Source organism: Onthophagus taurus, chromosome 3, assembly GCF_036711975.1.
Source record: "Onthophagus taurus isolate NC chromosome 3, IU_Otau_3.0, whole genome shotgun sequence".
Taxonomy (NCBI): Eukaryota; Metazoa; Arthropoda; class Insecta; order Coleoptera; family Scarabaeidae; genus Onthophagus; species Onthophagus taurus.
Window position 1 is genome coordinate 7210113 of NC_091968.1, and position 15590 is coordinate 7225702.

Here is a 15590-nt window from a genome sequence, read left to right on the forward strand (position 1 = left end):
TTGAAATTTACAGCTTGGTTTCAACTTCGCCTCTGTTTCTATTTTCTAAATCGTTCTTTAAAAATACATTGGAAAAGTAAACTTTTAGTTCTCAATTAATATCATAATTTTCGAGAGTAGAATCGATTTTGTACAAAGAAAAACTTACCTCTTATTTCTCCCGTTCCTTCTTCGTGGGTGACATTGATTTATAAAACGGATGATCGGGGTGGCAGTTTGGATGAAAAATGCATTTACAAATAAGCGGCTCCAGTCATAAATTTGGCAACCCTTCGCCCATCGTCTATTTTTCACCACCCACCATCCCCCCCAAAGTCCGGAAATAAGTTACGAAATAAAACGCTTAGGGTCGGTTTGGATCAGCGGATTTATTGATTCAACTCGAAAATGTGCGACCAATCTAATATGATTCATTTTTATACAACACTTATTGTTTAACAATTTTTTTTTTAATATTATTTTTATTTTTTTAATTTTTTTTGTGCATTTTTATTTTTCCTTACTCATTTCTTTGGCACTATTTCTCTCATCTAAGCTCAGTCTCAACTCAAAACAGTTTTTTTTATACAAAAACCTTACACGTTTTACGTTAGTGTTAAAAACGGCTCCACAACGACTTCTTTTCTTATATTTACAGCCTTGAACAACATCGAACGTGTGTAAGAATCCCCCCAAAATCCCAGTTTTAAACAAATTATCACAGTTATACAATCAAAAAATTGACAAAAATCGATTTTTTTATTCAAATTTGACTTAAAAACTAATTTGTCACCTTATAAAGTATAAAAAATTAAATAAAAACCAACAAAAAAGTCTTGATTGAGGCGAATTAACTGATGATGATGATCGATATGGTTTTTGTCCTCGAGTTGATTCTGTTAAACCTAAAAGAGAAATTTGTTATAAAATGATTTTGAAATGTTTTGGTTTAATTTATATTTATTTAATGGAACCGTTAGAATTACAACTAGCTGAAGCCAACTGTGTGCACATGTAAAGGGTAAATATTATCTTATCACTACGAACACGGGTAGTTTACGGCCTTGAGCAAAGCCGGAAACACCACAAACGCAGAGATAAACGCTCGCAGTCAGTTGTCTTCAAGTTTGCAAGTCGACAGAAGTGCCTATCATACTGAAATAACATTCCCGGTTTAGAGAAGTGGTTAACAAATCACTCCTAAACACAATTTTGTAGCTATATCGCTTATTTATGACACATTTAAATACAAAGAAGCTTTTCTAAGAAAACGAAGTGAACGGAATAAAATCGTGTATGGATTAAGTCTTTGTGATGTATTATGAACAATTTTTATTAATATCATTCCCATCCAAGATTTTTAGTTTTTGAAATAAATTCCATGTTGTTAATAAATGCTAAATTTGAAACGTTTAGGAATTTAAATCCGCTAGGTTGGTAATGATTATATTTGGGTTATAAATGCTTATGGGTAATGTTATGTTGATTCATTCCCATCAATTTTTATTCGCAAAATTTTTTCCCAGCAGTTTAAGTTTTCGAGTTATAAAGCATTTTTGTCTAAAAACGGAAATATAGAGATTCTGGGCGTTTGGAATTTATAACTGAAAATGCGAAAATGTTGGAATGAAATCGTTTGTGGATTAAGTCTTTGTGATATATTGTGAACAATTTTTATTAATATCATTCTCATCAAAAGTTTTTAGTTTTTGAAATAAATTCCGTATTGTTCATAAATGCTAAATTTAAAACGTTTAGGAATTTAAATCCGCTAGGTTGGTAATGATTATATTTAGGTAATAAATGCTTATGGGTAATGTTACGTTGGTTCATTACCATCAATTTTTATTCACAACATTTTTTCCCAGCACTTTAAGTTTTCGAGTTATAAAACATTTTTGTCTAAAAACACCAATTTAGAGATTCTGGGCGTTTGGAATTTATAACTGAAAATGCGAAAATGTTGGAAAGAAATTGTTTATTGATTATGTCTTTGTGATGTATTAAAAAGGATTTTTATTAAGATGAGTTCTATCCAGAGTTATTAATTTCCCAGATAAAAGCTGAATGGTCGTAAAATGTGCTGATTTTGAAATGTTTTAAACATTTCTTCCGTCTTTTCTGTAATAATTATAGTTGGGTTGTAAATTTCTACTCTGTGTTTTCAATATAAACAATTTTCGTAAACATTTTTTCCCAGCATTTTTAGTATTTGGCTTACAAACAAGCTTTTATCCAAAAACATCAATTTAGAGATATTAAGGTTTTATTAGTTATAACTGAAAATCAGAATTAGCTGGAATAAAATTGCTTATGGATTATGTTTTCGGGATGTATCATAAACAATCTTTATTAAAAACATTCGCATGTAACAGCTTTTAATTGTTGAGATAAGAACTATATAGTTGTTAAACATACCAAATTTGGTTATTTGGGACATTATATTCACTAAGTTAGTAATGATTATATTTTTGTTACAAGCGCTTATGGATAATATTAAGTCGGTTCATTACAAACAATTTTCATCTATAACATTTTTTTCTTATATTTGCAGTTTTCGGGTTACGAATTGTTTTATACAATTTAGATTGAATTTAGATTAGGGGAATAACTAAAATTGCGAAAATATTGGAAAGAAATTCTTTATAGATTATGTCTTTATGCTGAATTATAAACAATTTTTATTAAGACTAATCACATCCACAACTTTTAATTCTCGAGATATAAATTTTGTTGTTATTTAATGTGTTGAATTTTATATGTTTCAGACATTAAATCCGCTAGGTTGGTAATGATCAAATTTGAGTTAAAAACGCTTATGCATAATGTTATGTCGGTTCATGATAAACAATTTTCGTCCATAACATTTTTTCCTACCATTTTTAGATTTCGTGTTATAGAAAGAATTTTATCAGAAAACGTTGATTTAGAGATTTCAATATTTTTTAGATTATAACAAAAAATTTGAAATAGTTGGAACGAAATCGTTTGTGGATTAAGTCTTTGTGATATATTTTGAACAATTTGTATTAATATCATTCCCATCCCAGGTTTTTAGTTTTTGAAATAAATTTCATATTGTTAATAAATGCTAAATTTGAAACCTATAGGAATTTAAATCCGCTAGGTTGGTAATAATTACATTTAGGTTATAAATGCTTATGGATAATGTTAAGTTGATTCATTACCAACAATTTTCATTCACAACATTATTTCCCAGCACTTTTAGTTTTCGAGTTATAAAATATCTTTATCTAAAAACGCCAATTTAGAGATTCTGGACGTTTGGAATTTATAACTAAAAATGCGAAAATGTTGGAAAGAAATTGTTTATGGATTAAGTCTTTGTGATGTATTAAAAAGAATTTTTATTAAAATAAGTCCTATCCAGAGTTATTAATTTCCCAGATAAAAACTGAATCGTCGTTAAACATGTTAATTTTGAAATGTTTTAAACATTTAATCCGCCTTTTTTGTAATAATTATAGTTGGGTTGTAAATTTCTACTCTGTGTAGGTTCAATATAAACAATTTTCGTAAACAACATTTTTTCCCAGCATTTTAGTTTTTGGCTTACAAAAAAACTTTTATCCAAAAACATCAATTTAGAGATATTAAGGTTTTATTAGTTATAACTGAAAATCAGAAATAGCTGGAATAAAATTGTTTACGGATTATGTTTTCGGGATGTATCATGAACAATCTTTATTAAAAACATTCGCATGTAACAGCTTTTAATTGTTGAGATAAGAACTATATAGTTGTTAAACATACCAAGTTTGGTTATTTGGGACATTATATTCACTAAGTTAGTAATGATTATATTTTTGTTACAAGCGCTTATGGATAACATTAAGTCGGTTAATTACAAACAATTTTCATCTATAACATTTTTTTCTAACATTTGCAGTTTTCGGGTTACGAATTGTTTTATACAATTTAGATTGAATTTAGATTCGGGGAATAACTAAAATTGCGAAAATATTGGAAGGAAATTCTTCATAGATTATGGCTTTATGATGAATTATAAACAATTTTTATTAACACTAATCACACCCACAACTTTTAATTCTCGAGATATAAATTATGTTGTTATTTAATGTGTTGAATTTTATATGTTTCAGACATTAAATCCGCTAGGTTGGTAATGATCAAATTTGAGTTAAAAACGCTTATGCATAATGTTATGCCGGTTCATTATAAACAAATTTCGTCATTAACATTTTTTCCTACAATTTTTAGATTTCGTGTTATAGTAAGAGATTTATCAGAAAACGTTGATTTAGAGATTTCAATATTGTTTAGGTTATAACAAAAAATTCGAAATAGTTGGAACGAAATCGTTTGTGGATTAAGTCATTATGATTTATTGTGAACAATTTGTATTAATATCATTCCCACCGAAGATTTTTAGGTTTTGATATAAATTCGATATTGCTAATAAATGCAAAATTTGAAACGTTTAAGAATTTGAATCCGCTAGGTTGGTAATGATTATATTTAGGTTATAAATGCTTATGGGTAATGTTATGTTGGTTCATTCCCAACAATTTTTATTCACAACATCATTTCCCAGCACTTACAATTTTCGAACTATAAAATATTTTTATCTTAAAACTAAAACCAATATAGAGATTCTGGACGTTTGGAATTTATAACTCAAAATGCGAAAATGTTGGACAGAAATTGTTTATGGATTAAGTCTTTGTGATGTATTAAAAAGAATTTTTATTAAGATGAGTCCTATCCAGAGTTATTAATTTCCCAGATAAAAACTGAATCGTCGTTAAACGTGCTAATTTTGAAGTGTTTTAAACATTTAATCCGCCTTTTTTGTAGTAATTATAGGTCCATTATAAATTTCTACGGATAATATTGTGTTGGTTCAATACAAACAATTTTCGTAAACAACATTTTTTCCCAGCATTTTAGTTTTTGGCTTACAAACAAGCTTTTATCCAAAAACATCAATTTAGAGATATTAAGGTTTTATTAGTTATAACTGAAAATCAGAAATAGCTGGAATAAAATTGTTTATGTATTATGTTTTCGGGATGTATCATGAACAATCTTTATTAAAAACATTCGCATGTAACAGCTTTTAATTGTTGAGATAAGAACTATATAGTTGTTAAACATACCAAGTTTGGTTATTTGGGATATTATATTCACTAAGCTAGTAATGATTATATTTTTGTTACAAGCGCTTATGGATAACATTAAGTCGGTTCATTACAAACAATTTTCATCTATAACATTTTTTTCTAACATTTGCAGTTTTCGGGTTACGAATTGTTTTATACAATTTAGATTGAATTTAGATTCGGGGAATAACTAAAATTGCGAAAATATTGGAAGGAAATTCTTTATAGATTATGGATTTATGATGAATTATAAACAATTTTTATTAACACTAATCACATCCACAACTTTTAATTCTCGAGATGTAAATTATGTTGTTATTTAATGTGTTGAATTTTATATGTTTCAGACATTAAATTCGCTAGGTTGGTAATGATCAAATTTGAGTTAAAAATGTTTATGCATAATGTTATGTCGGTTCATTATAAACAATTTTCGTCCATAACATTTTTTCCTACCATTTTTAGATTTCGTGTTATAGAAAGAATTTTATCAGAAAACGTTGATTTGGAGATTTCAATACTTTTTAGATTATAACAAAAAATTCGAAATAATTGGAACGAAATCGTTTGTGGATTAAGTCTTTGTGATATATTTTGAACGATTTGTATTAATATCATTCCCATCCCAGGTGTTTAGATTTTGAAATAAATTCCATATTGTTAATAAATGCTAAATTTGAAACCTATAGGAATTTAAATCCGCTAAATAATTATATTTAGGTTATAAATGCTTATGGATAATGTTAAGTTGATTCATTACCAACAATTTTCATTCACAACATTATTTCCCAGCACTTTTAGTTTTCGAGTTATAAAATATCTTTATCTAAAAACGCCAATTTAGAGATTCTGGACGTTTGGAATTTATAACTGAAAATGCGAAAATGTTGGAAAGAAATTGTTTATGGATTAAGTCTTTGTGATGTATTAAAAAGAATTTTTATTAAGATGAGTCCTATCTAGAGTTATTAATTTCCCAGATAAAAGCTGAATGGTCGTAAAATGTGCTGATTTTGAAATGTTTTAAACATTTCATCCGCCTTTTTTGTAATAATTATAGTTGGGTTGTAAATTTCTACTCTGTGTTGGTTCAACATAAACAATTTTCGTAAACATTTTTTCCCAGCATTTTTAGTATTTGGCTTATAAAAAAACTTTTATCCAAAAACATCAATTTAGAGATATTAAGGTTTTATTAGTTATAACTGAAAATCAGAAATAGCTGGAATAAAATTGTTTATGGATTATGTTTTCGGGATGTATCATAAACAATATTTATTAAAAACATTCGCATGTAACAGCTTTTAATTGTTGAGATAAGAACTATGTAGTTGTTAAACATACCAAGTTTGGTTATTTGGGACATTATATTCACTAAGTTAGTAATGATTATATTTTTGTTACAAGCGCTTATGGATAACATTAAGTCGGTTCATTACAAACAATTTTCATCTATAACATTTTTTTCTAACATTTGCAGTTTTCAAACAACGAAACAACTAAAATTGCGAAAATATTGAAAGGAAATTCTTTATAGATTATGGCTTTATGATGAATTATAAACAATTTTTATTAACACTAATCACACCCACAACTTTTAATTCTCGAGATATAAATTATGTTGTTATTTAATGTGTTGAATTTTATATGTTTCAGACATTAAATCCGCTATCGTCGTTAAACATGTTAATTTTGAAATGTTTTAAACATTTAATCCGCCTTTTTTGTAATAATTATAGTTGGGTTGTAAATTTCTACTCTGTGTAGGTTCAATATAAACAATTTTCGTAAACAACATTTTTTCCCAGCATTTTAGTTTTTGGCTTACAAAAAAACTTTTATCCAAAAACATCAATTTAGAGATATTAAGGTTTTATTAGTTATAACTGAAAATCAGAAATAGCTGGAATAAAATTGTTTACGGATTATGTTTTCGGGATGTATCATGAACAATCTTTATTAAAAATATTCGCATGTAACAGCTTTTAATTGTTGAGATAAAAACTATATAGTTGTTAAACATACCAAGTTTGGTTATTTGGGACATTATATTCACTAAGTTAGTAATGATTATATTTTTGTTACAAGCGCTTATGGATAACATTAAGTCGGTTCATTACAAACAATTTTCATCTATAACAATTTTTTCTAACATTTGCAATTTTCGGGTTACGAATTTTTTTATCCAATTTAGATTGAATTTAGATTCGGGGAATAACTAAAATTGCGAAAATATTGGAAGGAAATTTTTTATAGATTATGGCTTTATGATGAATTATAAACAATTTTTATTAACACTAATCACATCCACAACATTTCATTCTTGAGATATAAATTATGTTATTTGATGTGTTAAATTTTAAATGTTTTAGATATTAAATCCGGTAGGTTGGTAATGATCAAATTTGAGTTAAAAACACTTATGCATAAAGTTATGTCGGTTCATTATAAACAATTTTCGTCCATAACATTTTTTCCTACCATTTTTAGGTTTCGGGTTATAGAAAGAGTTTTATCAGAAAACGTTGATTTAGAAATTTCAATATTGTTTAGGTTATAACAAAAAACTCGAAATCGTTTGTGGATTAAGTCTTTATGATTTATTGTGAACAATTTTTATTAATATCATTCCCATCCAAGATTTTTAGATTTTGAAGTAAATTCCATGTTGTTAATAAATGCTAAATTTGAAACGTTCAGGAATTTAAATCCGCTAGGTTGGTAATGATTATATTTAGATTATAAATGCTTATGGGTAATGTTATGTTGGTTCATTACCAACAATTTTTATTCACAACATTTTCTCCCAGCACTTTAAGTTTTCGAGTTATAAAACATTTTTATCTAAAAACGACAATTTAGAGATTCTGGGAGTTTGGAATTTATAACTCAAAATGTGAAAATGTTGGAAAGAAATTGTTTATGACTTAAGTCTGTGTGATGTATTAAAAAGAATTTCTATTAAAATAAGTCCTACCCAGAGTTATTAATTTTCCAGATAAAAACAGAATAGTTGTTAATCCGCTTTGTTTGAAACAATTATAGTTGGATTGTAAATTTCTACGGATACTATTGTGTTGGTTCAGTATAAACAATTTTCGTAAACAACATTTTTTCCCAGCATTTTTAGTTTTTGGCATACAAAAAAGCTTTTATCCAAAAACGTTAATTTAGAGATTTTAAGGTTTTATGGGTTATAACAAAAAATTCGAAATAGTTGGAACGAAATCGTTTATGGATTAAGTCTTAGTGATGTATTATGATCAATTTTTATTAATATTTAGAATATTTAGAAATTACTTACCCCCAACTATACTAACTCGATTGTCATGAGCTTCATCCTCAACTCGAATTTCTGGAACAAAATTCAACGATGGTTCATATAATTAAAGGACCGGTAATCGTGGAGGTTGTACCGTAGAAGGAGGGTACGATCAATTATGTAAATCGGCTGTTTGGCCCTTAGCCTTTAAGTGGGTCTCGTTGAATAACACGATTAGAGAGAAAATTACGGTTTGTTTGTTTTCAATGACAACCCAAAGTCAACTGAAAACACAATGTGTTCAATAAAGAAAAATGTGTTGCAACACAAAAATAAAACGAGTGTTTTAAGTTTATTAAATTAAATCAGAAAATCTTCACCACCTGTTGTATCAAAAACTCAAGCATTACAAAAAGTCTCTCAATTCGTGCTGCAAAGAAACTTTAACATCGTTAGTGGAAACTTCCCGCAGCATCAATCAAGGCCACTTTAATTCGCTTCCAATCATCCCTTCGAACGTCGTAAGGAGTTATCCAGGAGAAAGTTTTTGAAGGTTTGGTAAAAGGGCTAAAAAAGAAAATGTTGTAAAAGGAAAATGGGAGGAGAAGTACATCAAAGGTTGTGCCGCAATCGGCTGTTTTCGACTTGTTGAGCTTGTCGATATAGGGTTCTCACCAACTTTTTTACGATGGGATAATTAAAACCGGGGTTGGGCACGAGAAGGGGCCGAGAGAAGCTAAAAGTTTAGTTAAGTTTAAAAATTTTCTCTTAACCAACCTTTTAACGTAATTAGCAAATCATATTTATCATTATTATTTTTTTTAATCCTGTGTAGATAAACAAATGGAGTTTTTTGAGTGAAATAAGTTCATTTCCCATAGGAAATTTAGGAAAAGTTGGGGTACAATAGCAATCTGTTCTCTGTTAGAGATAAAAAAAAGAAATTACACAACCGAAGTTGGTCGACCATTAGAACTTTTAACGAGACACTCTCGCAGGTCAAAAGTTCCGGGGGTTATAACAATTAAAATTTACAATTTCATTTGATGTTATTGTTCTTGTCCCCGATAAAATTAACACTTTACCCCAAAAAATTTTAACCCTGAATAAATTTTCGTTTCAAAATAAATTAATCGAATTTGAATGCTATATTCGGTTACATTAAAATGTACGTTCCAAATCAACCTTACAACATAACAAATAATATTTTGCCCGATATTCACCGATATTAATCAGCCCATTGTTAAACCGACCGGGACGAAATTTCGTTTCGATGTACCGCTTTGTTCCGGTACTAGTTTCGAAATGTAACAAGTAGATATTAATTACGGAAATCCAATCCAACCGCGAAACATACCCACTAAACTTTAAATGAAAAAGTTAAAAAAGTTAAAAAAGCTTAAAAAACTCACCGTATAATCGTAACGTCCCTTCCGCTTTTCCCAACGAATTCGTCGAAATGCAATTATAAGTTCCTATATCCTCTTCCGAAAAAAATTTTATTAATAACCACATAAATACTCGGTAATCTTGTTTTTCTTCACGAATTTCATATTTATTGCTAAATTAAAGAATGAAAGATAAAAATTAGTTGTAAAGAAAACTTTTTTATTTGGTAAGATTTTTTTATAACAATTATTAATATAATGGCGGAGGAGCCGGATAACTTTTTTTTCGCCCAAACACATCTTTTTAATATTCTTAATAGGTTTGTTCGGAGAACGATTCCTGATTGATTGCTTACTATTACGCATGCGTATTAGGTTTTAAGTGTTCGCAGTAGACAAATTTGTGATTTTTATAATCGCGTAATACGTTCGTAGTACTTGGCTGACTGATTTCCAACTGAAAACAAACCGTCAGAATAATTTCTTGCCAGAGCTGCAAATTACACAATAATCTAATGTAATAATGTAATGTAACCTAACTTCCTAACCAAAAACTAAAAACAACGAAGTTATTCGGATTCTCCGTCAGGTAGCCCAGCGATCAAACAGTTTGATCTAAAAATAACTGTTCGTAGAGCATCCAATTTGGAACGATTTCCAACCAATACCAAATCACGCATGCGCATTTAAAACAAGTTTCGAATCGGTCAGCAACTGCTTCTCCGAACAAACCTAATGTAAGATTCTAAACGAGCTTAAAGAAGCATATACTGAAACTCCTACAATTCATCTATGAAATCTCTGAAGTGTGAAGTACATGATTAGATTTACACTGTAACCAGCGCTTTACAGAGCATATTACAAAAAAAACGTTTAGAACAATAGTTGTAGCAAATTTTATTCTTAACAATATTGGTCTCCTTCACTTTTGCTCTCAGATGCGTAAATATCGAGAAAAATACCACAATGTGAAATTTTATGAGTTCATTGTTTTTTCAAGTTGTTAATGGTAACATTCGGGAAACAAAGCATATTACAAAAAAACTTTTGGAACAATAGTTATCGCAAATGTTATTGTTAACAATATTGCTCTCTTGCACTTTTGCTTTTAGATGCTTCAACATCTAGAAAAATAGGAAAATATGAAAATTAAATGAATTTATTGCTTTTTCAAGTTGTTAATAGTAACATTCGGAAAACGGAGCATGTTACAAAAAAACTATTGAAACAATAATTATTGCAAATGTTATTGTTAACAATATTGCTCTCTTGCACTTTTGCTTTTAGACGTTTCAACATCCAGAAAAGTAGGAAAATGTGAAAACTGGATGAATTTGTTGCTTTTTCAAGTTGTTAATGGTAACATTCTGGAAATGGAGCATAACACAAAAAAACTTTTGTAACAATAGTTATTGCAAATGTTATTGTTAACAATATTGCTCTTCTTTACTTTTGCTCTCAGATGCGTAAATATCGAGAAAAATAGAAACATATGAAAACTGGATATATTTGTTGCTTTTTCAAGTTGTTAATGGTAACATTCGGGAAACGAAGTATATTATAAAAAATCTTTTGGAAGAATAGTTATTGCAAATGTTATTGTTAACAATATTGCTCTCTTGCATTTTTGCTTTTAGATGCTTCAACATTCAGAAAAGTAAGAAAATATGAAAACTGGATGAATTTGTTGCTTTTTCAAGTTCTTAATGGTAACATTCGGGAAACGGGGCATGTTACAAAAAACTTTTGGAACAATAGTTATTGCAAATGTTACTGTAAACAATATTGCTCTCCTTCACTTTTGCTCTCAGATGCGTAAATATCGAGAAGAATACCAAAATTTGAAAACTGGATGAATTTGTTGCTTTTTCAAGTTGTTAATGGTAACATTCGGGAAACGGAGCGTATTATAAAAAAACTTTTGGAACAATAGTTATTGCAAGTGTTATTGTTAACAATATTGCTCTCCTTTAGTTTTGCTTTCAGATGCGTAACTATCGAAAGAAATACCAAAATATGAAAACTGTTTGAATTTGTTGCTTTTTAAAGTTGTTAATGGTAACATTCGGAAAACGGAGTATGTTATAAAAGAACATTTGGAACAACAGTTATTGCAAATGTTATTGTTAACAATATTGCTCTCTTGCATTTTTGCTCTCAGATGCGTAAAGATCGAGAAAAATATCAAAATTTGAAAACTGGATGAATTTGTTACTTTTTCAAGTTGTTAATGGTAACATTCAGGAAACGAAGCATGTTATAAAAGAACTTTCAGAACAATAGTTATTGCAAATGTTATTGTTAACAATATTGCTCTCTTGTACGTTTGCTTTTAGATGTTTCAACATCCAGAAAAGTAGGAAAATATGAAAACTGGATGAATTTGTTGCTTTTTCAAGTTGTTAATGGTAACATTCGGGAAACGGAGCATGTTACAAAAAACTTTTGGAACAATAGTTATTACAAATGTTATTGTTAACAATATTGCTCTCCATTACTTTTGCTGTCAGATGCGTAAATATCGAAAAAAATATGAAAATATCAAAACTGGATGACTTTGTTGCTGTTTTAAGTTGTTAATGGTAACATTCGGGAAACGGAGTATATTACAAAAAAACTTTTGGAACAAGAGTTATTGCAAATGTTATTGTTAACAATATTGCTCTCTTGCCCTTTTGCTTTTAGATGCATCAACATCCAGAAAAATAGGAACATACGAAAACTGGATGTATTTGTTGCTTTTTCAAGTTGTTAATGATAACATTCGGGAAACGGAGCATATTATAAAAAAATGTTTGGAACAATAGTTATTGCAAATGTTATTGTTAACAATATTGCTGTCTTGCATTTTTGCTTTTAGATGTTTCAACATTCAGAAAAGTAAGAAAATATGAAAACTGGATGAATTTGTTGCTTTTTCAAGTTCTTAATGGTAACATTCGGGAAACGGGGCATGTTACAAAAAACTTTTGCAACAATAGTTATTACAAATGTTACTGTAAACAATATTGCTCTCCTTTACTTTTGCTCTCAGATGCGTAAATATCGAAAAAAATACGAAAACATCAAAACTGGATGAATTTGTTGCTTTTTCAAACTGTTAATGGTAACATTCGGGAAACGGGGCATATTATAGAAAAACTTTTGGAACTATTGTTATTGTTAACAATATTGCTCTCTTGCATTTTTGCTCTGAGATGCGTAAATATCGAGAAAAATACCAACATTTGAAAACTGGATGAATTTGTTGCTTTTTCAAGTTGTTAATGGTAACATTCAGGAAACGGAGCATGTTACAAAAGAACTTTCAGAACAATAGTTATTGCAAATGTTATTGTTAACAATATTGCTCTCTTGCACTTTTGCTTTTAGATATTTCAACATCCAGAAAAATAGGAACATATGAAAACTGGATGTATTTGTTGATTTTTCAAGTTGATAATGGTAACATTCGAGAAACGGAGCGTATTATAAAAAAACTTTTGGAACAATAGTTATTGCAAGTGTTATTGTTAACAATATTGCTCTCTTGCATTTTTGCTCTCAGATGCGTAAATATCGAGAAAAATACCAAAATTTGAAAACTGGATGAATTTGTTGCTTTTTCAAGTTGTTAATGGTAACATTCAGGAAACGTAGCATGTTACAAAAGAACTTTCAGAACAATAGTTATTGTAAATGTTATTGTTAACAATATTGCTCTTTTGCACATTTGCTTTTAGATGTTTCAACATCCAGAAAAGTAGGAAAATATGAAAACTGGATGAATTTGTTACTTTTTAAAATTGTTAGTGGTAACATTTGGGAAACGGGGCATATTATAAAAAACTTTTGGATTAATAGTTATTGAAAATGTTATTGTTAACAATATTGCTCTGCCTTACTTTTGCACTCAGATGCGTAAATATCGAGAAAAATACGAAAATATCAAAACTGGATGAATTTGTTGCTTTTTCAAGTTGTTAATGGTAACATTCGGGAAACGGAGTATATTACAAAAAAACTTTTGGAACAATAATTATTGCAAATGTTATTGTTAACACTACTGCTCTCTTGCACTTTTGCTTTTGGATGCTTCAACATCCAGAAAAATAGGAAAATATGAAAACTGGATGAATTTGTTGCTTTTTCAAGATGTTAATGGTAACATTCGGAAAACGGTGCATATTACAGAAAAACCTTTCAAAGAAAATTTGTAGCAAATGTTATTGTTAACAATATTGCTCTCTTGCACTTTTGCTTTTAGATGCTTCAACATCCAGAAAAATAGTAAAATGTGAAAACTAGATGATTTGTTGCTTTTTCAAGTTGTTAATGGTAACATTTGGGAAACGGAGCATATTATAAAAAACTTGTACAACAATAGTTGTAGCAAACGAATATTGTTAACAATATTGCTCTCTTACACTTTTGCTTTTAGATGCTTCAACATCCAGAAAAATAGTAAAATGTGAAAACTAGATGATTTGTTGCTTTTTCAAGTTGTTAATGGTAACATTTGGGAAACGGAGCATATTATAAAAAACTTGTACAACAATAGTTGTAGCAAATTTTATTCTTAACAATATTGCTCTACTTTATTTTTGCTCTCAGATGCGTCAATATTGAGAAAAACACGAATATAAGAAAATTGAATACACTTAGGAAACGGCGCATGTTATAAAAAAGCTTTAAGAACAAAAGTTATAACAAATTTTATTCTTAACATTATTGCTATCTTGCACTCAGATGTGTCAATATTGAAAAAAATATGAAAATTTGATGAATTTTACATATGTATGTTTCTAGGTTGGGATTTTTTTGCAGAACAACAGTCAGAAACTTTGCTCCCTGAATGGCAAACTTGAGTTGCTAGAAAAAGTTCTCTGAAGTCGGCAGATATGTGTCCACATATAAATTGAATATAATACTAATAATACTGTAATAATACTGAACGCTCAAAAACGTCAGTGAGAGTGGAGCAAATAAACTGATTGCCGTCAAAGTGATTTCGGTTCTGGATGTTGGTTGCAAGTTGTCCTTAATCCTACCTGGTTACGCTGGCGTAAGTGGTAGTGAGAAGATCGATGCGGTAGCTAGAGCTGGTAACAAATCAGCCTTAATTGAAACAAAACCTTACTGGTGTAATAATTAAAAAACATACACGTTCAATCACAAATATTGATCCTTATCTCATTACGAAATCTTGAAGTAAATTTCGGTATTTTTTGAAATTAATAAAACCTTATCAAAAATGAATAATTTTTCGTTGAGTGTAAGAAAAAAAAATCCTTGGGGCGTGACTTATCGCCATTACTAAAGACAAAGGAGGGTTTCCAAAAATCGTTAAAAACGGCGCCGTCGTTCATCTCCTTAACACCTCCTCCGAACGAAAATCTCCACGGAATTAAGCCGGTGGAGACGAACGACTCAGAGACGAACGACTTTCTAACATAAAAAGATGCCCCAAAGGCGAATTTCTTTCAACTAAAACGACTCATCCACCATCTTCTTACCCGTTCAACAGCATCTCGCCCCTATTCCTGATCCAGTAGTTGATGGTATTTGGGTACGCCTCCACGTAACACTCCAACTGAACGTCCGTGTTCAACGGCGTCCCTAGCAGCTGGTTCGGAACTCTGATCGTCGGTGCAACTGCGAAAACGCGAGGGAACGAAGAGAACACAGGTAAGTTACGGCTACTGCCCGAAGTTGTTCTATAATTATTGCCAGTGGGTGGGTGTTTCTTTCTCTCTCACTCACTCTGTTATCTTGGGGAAGTTATAGGAGCGGACTCTTCGAGCACACACGCTTGGTGGCAGGATAAGAGAAAGGTAC

At 29.7% G+C, this 15590-nt stretch overlaps 1 protein-coding gene across 2 annotated transcripts in view; it reads right to left on the bottom strand.

Annotated features, from left to right (window-relative positions):
- Positions 1 to 718: 718 nt before the first annotated feature.
- LOC111416220 (lachesin-like) overlaps positions 719 to 15590 on the bottom strand; it is a 71109-nt gene continuing 56237 nt past the window's right edge. For both annotated transcript variants that reach the window (XM_023048188.2, XM_023048187.2), the window contains exons 6-9: positions 15269 to 15407; positions 9798 to 9946; positions 8428 to 8478; positions 719 to 884 (exon numbers count right to left, since the gene is read on the bottom strand). In XM_023048188.2, the coding sequence (XP_022903956.2) occupies positions 769 to 884; positions 8428 to 8478; positions 9798 to 9946; positions 15269 to 15407 (455 nt within the window). In that variant the 3' untranslated portion in view covers positions 719 to 768. The remainder of the gene's footprint in view (positions 885 to 8427; positions 8479 to 9797; positions 9947 to 15268; positions 15408 to 15590) is intronic.